The following is a 6,233-nucleotide window of genomic DNA, read 5'->3' as shown; positions in this document are numbered from 1 at the left end:
TTAAATTCATTTATTGAATTTACAATATATATTTTTATTGTGTTTTTAGAAATGTTTACTTATATATTTATTTCACGGAACACCAGCTGGATGCCTGTAGCATATCGAACGCAACACCATGACTGACAGAACAGCGTGGAGATCAAAATCCCAAATAATTGCATGCTTTCAGGGTCAGGCAAAATCTAGTGTACCATACGGAAAAATGGCTTGTTTTCAATGGGACATCAGGCCACGCTTCTCATGTGACGATAACGAAGACCATGCAATCTTCTACAGAACTATTGCTTTGCAGGTAGGACCAAGTTACTGAGATTCTAAGCATAACGGCTGTCATCTGTGACCCACATTTCCTCGAATCATACACAAAATAAGAGCTACCTCCGAGCTCAATATACTTGTAAAACCTATTGGCATTTCTACTATACACCAGGGCAATGTATCAGAAAAGCTTAGCCTACAATTACTACAAAGGCAAAAGAACAAAAAGAAAACGAGAGAGAGAGAGAGACTGGGTAATGGGGCGAGGGAATAATACATAGTTGAACATCTCAACTTCGCTGCGTTTTAGGAAGAGCAGATACTAAAATCTGTTAGAGATGCTCTGCTTATCTCGGTCCCAGGAGGCCCTCAAAGCATTGTAGGAGCGTTTCCCTTCGACCGCTCGCTGCGAATCTTGTCGAGCCGGGCTACTGTAGTCCTGATGATGCTGTTGTTCATTTACCATTCTCCAGCTCCTGCTCCCAGAATCACTACTAGGGGCCGTAACAGAGCCAGATTCGACAACCATGTCACCCTCAAGTATGCGAAGAACCTGTTTTTACAAGACAGAAGGGGTAAGCATACACACAATCTAGTTTTAGGAATGACTATGAAGGGAAAAGAGTTGCAGATTGTGCCACTAACATGAGACATGCGAGGCCTTGAATGTGGATCACGTCTTATGCACAGGCTTGCTGCGTGCAGCATGCAGTGGACCTCATTTTCACAGTAGCGATCCCCGAGGCGTGGGTCTATGAGCTCATCTATTGCATCCTCCTCCAAGAAAGGCCGTGCCTGTTACAATATAAATCTTGTGAGTTCAAGCTAAACAGCACAAATGGAGGAAAACTGTTATGTGCGGATACTGTAGCGTGAGTTCAGGAGTAGGCTAGTATCCTATCTAGAGTTTGTTAGTCAAATTGTTAAGTCTATATAAAGCACACGGCTACCGCCCTTATAATCAAGCAAGAAGAATTCATCTAAGCCTCCTCTAATATTCTAAGAACCCCCAATCTACAGTCCAATCCCCCCTAGCAGCCGATGCTGCCCGGTTATTTTCCTGGCATGGTGTTTACCCTAACAAAAACGCTCCAAAAACTAACACATACAATTTTGGCACAACACTAGATTACACATTACATGGCTATTCTGAAACTTTGAAACAGAAGTTTATCTGCCCATGGAGTATGTCTCCAAATAACTGCAACATGAAATTAAGACAGACCAATGCTAGAAAATGGTGTTCCTCAGACTATGTAACATTATTGCAAACATTGAGTATCTTAGCCATCAAATAGAAAAATATTTGACTCATGAGAAATGAGGATCAACTAAATTAGCTCACCCATTCAGTTAGAAACTGCTGGCCCTTTGGTTTGTTAATGTCAACAGCCTTCCGCCCAGTGACAAGTTCCACTAGCACAACCCCAAATGAGTATACATCAGCTTTCTCTGTTATTTGTCCACTCTGCGCATATTCAGGTGCCAGATAACTGCAGACAGTCATAAAGTCCTCTGATTAGCAGTGCTCGAAACTGCCTATGATGATCTATTTTCACATAATAAAGTCATTTAACTCAATATTTACCCAAATGTGCCAATGACTCTTGTTTCAACACCCATGTCTCCATCAGGTTGCCATCGCGCAAGGCCAAAATCTCCAACCTGTCAGGAAATTATTGAGGGACTTGCAACCATACAAGATGAAATTAAGCGGTCAACAGGAACCACAAAATAAGATTGGACGATTGGCAGAGTTCAACAGACAATAGATGGCCTGCACTTTAAACAAATCTGCACACCACAACCACTCAATATGAAATATCACCTGATGATTGCATCAGATACAGAAACTTTATCCTATTTGGAAAAATGTCTAATGCCAAAGACACAACAACAATAGAGTTATCTACATTCCAATCAGGGAAATAGGACCATACCAGTGGTTCGAAATCATGTGTGACAAGGATGTTGTTTGGTCTCATGTCACGATGGATTATACAGCCAACCCTACATTCCTCGTGAAGGTACCGCAGCCCACGAGCAGCACCAACTGCAATCTTTTGTCTTGCAGCCCACTCCAATGTTTCTCTATTATGACCTGAATAATATTTCAAGAATAGCTTAAGGGATATGTTTATGTCAACGTCACTAATTTCAGAAAAAAAGTGAATAGAAAACGGGAATAAGAAACCAAACACACAAGTTGTTAGGTGCATAGTGAGCTTGAAAACGGTGAGTATCTTAACCAAACATGCAAGAGAAAGAAAATGTATTACCATAAAGATGAGAATCCAAGGATCCATTGCAGATGTACTCATAAACCAATAAACGTCTTCTGTCCTCAACGCAGAAACCAATCAGCATTACAACATTCCGGTGTTGTGCACAACTAAGAACTTCCACCTCTGAGCAAAACTCAACATCACCCTGGGAGCTAGCAAGCTTGTGTTGCTTAACAGCAATTGCCTGGCCATCAGGAAGGACACCTCGATGAACAGACCCAAATCCACCTTCAGCTAAGAAATTTGCTTGGGAGAAACCACCAGTTGCAAGTTCCAGTTCAGCGTAAGTAAACCACCGAGGAGGCTTTCCAAACACAGGTGCTTTGTGCTGGCATATTGAACACAAGGGAGGTGGTCCAGGAGGCGCACTCCTTGCCAACGAGACGGCATCCCTGACATTCCCTCGGAAGTTTAAGTCTGACCTGCTTCTCATTGTACTAATTTCATTCAAGAGATCCAGCTTGGAGATCTTCTCCAGCAAAGCATCTGCTGTTGGAGTATGAGTTTTTCGTGGACCTTTTCCAAGTAATCTTGAGGATGCAGATCCTTGTAAAATGTCAACCATCCATGGCTGAAGTGTGAAAGTTGCTGGAGGGCTCAATGTTTCGCTGTCAGAATCAGAAATATTGACATCTGAATGTTCAATTTTATCCTTCGTTGCCTGCACCTCCTTCTTCAGAGAGCCATTTGTTTCAGAAACAGAAAACGGTGATGTCCCAGGATCTGAACTTGAGACAGAGGATGTTCCCACTTCAGTACTTCCAAAAGGTGTCTGTAAGTCCGGGCTGCTATTTGGGGTTACAGCTGGTCCTCGAATTGATCTCCGTGGCTCTTTAACATTAGTTGCCGTTTTACCAGCAGAACTATCCAACACGGGTGAAATTGTACAGGTTGCTTTGGACTCTTTATCAGGAGATCCCACAAGATTCAGTCGGAGGACTTTAGGCTGAGAACGCTTCATAACAACAATGTTGCACTGAAGCTCCTCCACACAACGCTTCTCTTCATGCTTCAACTCCCTGAGCAGCAGCAGCATACAATTAAGCAAACATAAAATGAAAGAAACTAGACCGTACAAAAGAAAAATACTGTAGTAGGAGTTGACATTACTTGTCTAGCACAACCCAGCTTGCTTGTGCTCGCTTAGATTCAGCAGCTACAACGCCACAAGGAGACCCGGAAACAATCTCAATCTTCACAATTATCTACAAAAATGACAATAAATTAAACACACAAGTCTATGCCAAGAGTTACACCAAAACAAGCAGTAGCACTGGCTCCGAACCTTGTTTACATCATAGGCATCACGAAGTTTCTGCATCATTTGAGAACACGACTCTGAGATATCCGATTTCTGATCCAACATAGACTTATGGCCACTTGCACAATCCCCCGCAAACAGTGGAAAGCCCCAGAACTTCCTGCCTGAAATGAAGGAAAAGTGTAGGGGTATTTCAGGCCACAACTACACAAACCAATGAACCACTTAACCGGGACTGAACAAAGTGCAGAGACTTCAGTGCTCATGGTAACACATGTGCTTAGGAGCAAATTAGTAGTGCAAGAAAATGTGTGCAAGAGAACATCGTTATTGATACCTTAATATAGCAAAGAGGTTAATTCCAGAAACAAACAGCAGTAGAAGAACTGTATATTGCACAGGGCTCATTCTCATAGGAACGCAAGGGAAGGAAACAATACCAGAGCTATGCGCCGGGACGACGACGAGGAGTATGATACTCCCGCCGGGTTGCACGACGTGCGTCAGCGCCCACACGATGGCCGTCTTCGAGATCTCCCTCGTGGCTGCCCTCACCGCCACCACCACCTTCTCCGCCGCTGGCGCCGCCGCGGCCGCGGCCGCGGCCTTCCCCTTCCTCTGCAGCAGCAGCAGTTGCTGAGAAGAACCCACCATCATCTTCTTACTCTCCAGCAATGCCTACAAATCAAGAACCTCCTAAGCCACAGCCCAAGAACTCAACAACCCAAGAGCCAGCCACAGCAGATAAAGCAAACATCAAGCTAGAGGTGATGCCCGCCTAGTACAAACAACACAACAACCGCGACGGGGGCTTTAATGCCAATGGGGATAGGAGCGAGTACCGAGCTACTGACAGTTGCCACCAGAGTTCGACACCGGAACTGCTTGGCAGAACCAAAAAGGCGAACAAGACCGGAGACCAGTAAAGGTGATTGCGGTAAAAGGAGGCGGCCTTTTCCCCGGCCTGGGTCCCGACCCGAGGCCCCGGATTCGGAGAAAGGTGTCATGACCCGGGATGAACGGTTTGGATGCTCGTCGGATCGCCCAACGATCTTGACAAAAGGTCACAACCTTTATCGGTGGCCGCAGAGATGGGGGGCACCACCGCTGCGCCTGTGAATGTCCTCACCGCCACTGTAGCCGGGGACAGGGACAACGGGGGAGCGCCAACGGCGAGGTCGCCATCGCCTTAGGCCGCTGCTGCTCAGATTGCATAGTGCCGCCTCATCCTCCTCCATCCTAGCCTGCCCACACGATTCCCGGCACGCCGCAGGAATCCCCTTCAAATTATTTGAGTCCTCAGTAGATCTCGCTGCGCTTCACGCCTCAGAACGGGCCTCCATGTGGGAGGAAACTAAAATGGATCGAAATTTCTCCAGATAAAAACCTCCACCCCAAAATACAAATCGCGTAAGATCTACGGCGAGAGATTCGACTCGCATTTCCTTCCATAAACGAATGTATACCTGCTGAAAAAATTGGGGCAAAATAATCCTCCGAGACCTTCAAATTTCTGCTGCTCCCATCCGAACTAACAAAATCGAAACCCCGGCAAACGCAAAGGCAAACCCGAAACCGACGGCGCGGAAGGGTACGAGACGCACCGGAGAACGCCACGGAGACGACGAGGAGCAGCTCCGAACCCGCAGCCGCAGCCCTCCCCCTCCTCGCCGAGAGCGACGCACGCAAACCCTAGCACTTAGTGCAAAGGCGTGGAAGCTGAGACGGAGGCGCTGGAGGCGGCAGCCATTAAAGAGGCAAGGAGCCGAAGCAATTAAACCTCCATTGCTCCTCGCTAACCTCCTCAGCTACTACCGCTTCCGCTTCCACCACCACCCCCGATCGCCGTCGACCGCTGGATTTACCCTCTATGCCCTCCAAACTTCGCTGCATTAACCACTCTTGCCACCAGAGGCAAAAATAAAAGAAACTTACAGATCGGGTCCCAGCGCAGCCCCACCCGTCGGCTTCCGATCGGGCGGCCGGGGAGCGTCCTGCCTCGTGAGCCGTGTGCCGGCTGTCCCTGGTGGGGACCGCCTGGCAGGGTCAGATCAGGGAGGGGGCCGTGGCGCGGTCCCCGTGCGCAGGGGAGGGCCGCAGTGACATGGTCCTCGTGGACGTGGTCCACCAAGCTCAGCTGCTGGCGGTCGCCCGTTGGTGCCACCACTGGATCCCAGAGTTGATCTGGTCTCTGCTGCGGCTTGACAGAAAATTTCCCTGAACATTTTACAGGCTTTTTTCCGTTTTTATGTTTGCGTGTACTTTTGTATAGCGACGTGACCTGAAAGCAGATGAGCCTAGGACCTAGGCTAAGTAGCATTGTCTTGGAGTGAAGTATGGCAAGTGAGATGTGCTTGTAGGTACTTCAACGTAGATTGCAAAGGCCAAAGGGGTTAAAAATGGTGAAAAAAAGACAGCCTACCAGT

General features: G+C 47.2%; 1 protein-coding gene across 3 annotated transcripts; it reads right to left on the bottom strand.

Annotated features, from left to right (window-relative positions):
• Nucleotides 1–349: 349 nt before the first annotated feature.
• LOC133915295 (inactive protein kinase SELMODRAFT_444075-like) lies at nucleotides 350–5,682 on the bottom strand. 3 transcript variants are annotated; one of them, XM_062358407.1, is made up of 11 exons: nucleotides 5,274–5,403; nucleotides 4,650–5,161; nucleotides 4,248–4,485; nucleotides 3,832–3,971; nucleotides 3,657–3,751; nucleotides 2,541–3,565; nucleotides 2,202–2,362; nucleotides 1,850–1,926; nucleotides 1,607–1,754; nucleotides 907–1,056; nucleotides 350–814 (listed from the first exon to the last, which is right to left on the bottom strand). In XM_062358407.1, exons 2-11 carry the CDS (start codon nucleotides 4,812–4,814, stop codon nucleotides 584–586), a joined length of 2,430 nt encoding a protein of 809 aa, XP_062214391.1. In that variant the 5' UTR covers nucleotides 4,815–5,161; nucleotides 5,274–5,403; the 3' UTR covers nucleotides 350–583. The 3 variants fall into 3 exon arrangements, with proteins under 3 accessions (XP_062214391.1, XP_062214398.1, XP_062214407.1); XM_062358414.1 differs by lacking the exons at nucleotides 4,650–5,161; nucleotides 5,274–5,403 and adding an exon at nucleotides 5,412–5,682; XM_062358423.1 differs by lacking the exon at nucleotides 4,650–5,161.
• Nucleotides 5,683–6,233: the final 551 nt, after the last annotated feature.

The sequence above is a fragment of the Phragmites australis genome, chromosome 1, assembly GCF_958298935.1.
Source record: "Phragmites australis chromosome 1, lpPhrAust1.1, whole genome shotgun sequence".
In the NCBI taxonomy this organism is placed as follows: domain Eukaryota; kingdom Viridiplantae; phylum Streptophyta; class Magnoliopsida; order Poales; family Poaceae; genus Phragmites; species Phragmites australis.
The sequence above is the reverse complement of the archived record's forward strand: the minus strand, read 5'-3'. Positions and strand labels throughout refer to the sequence as shown.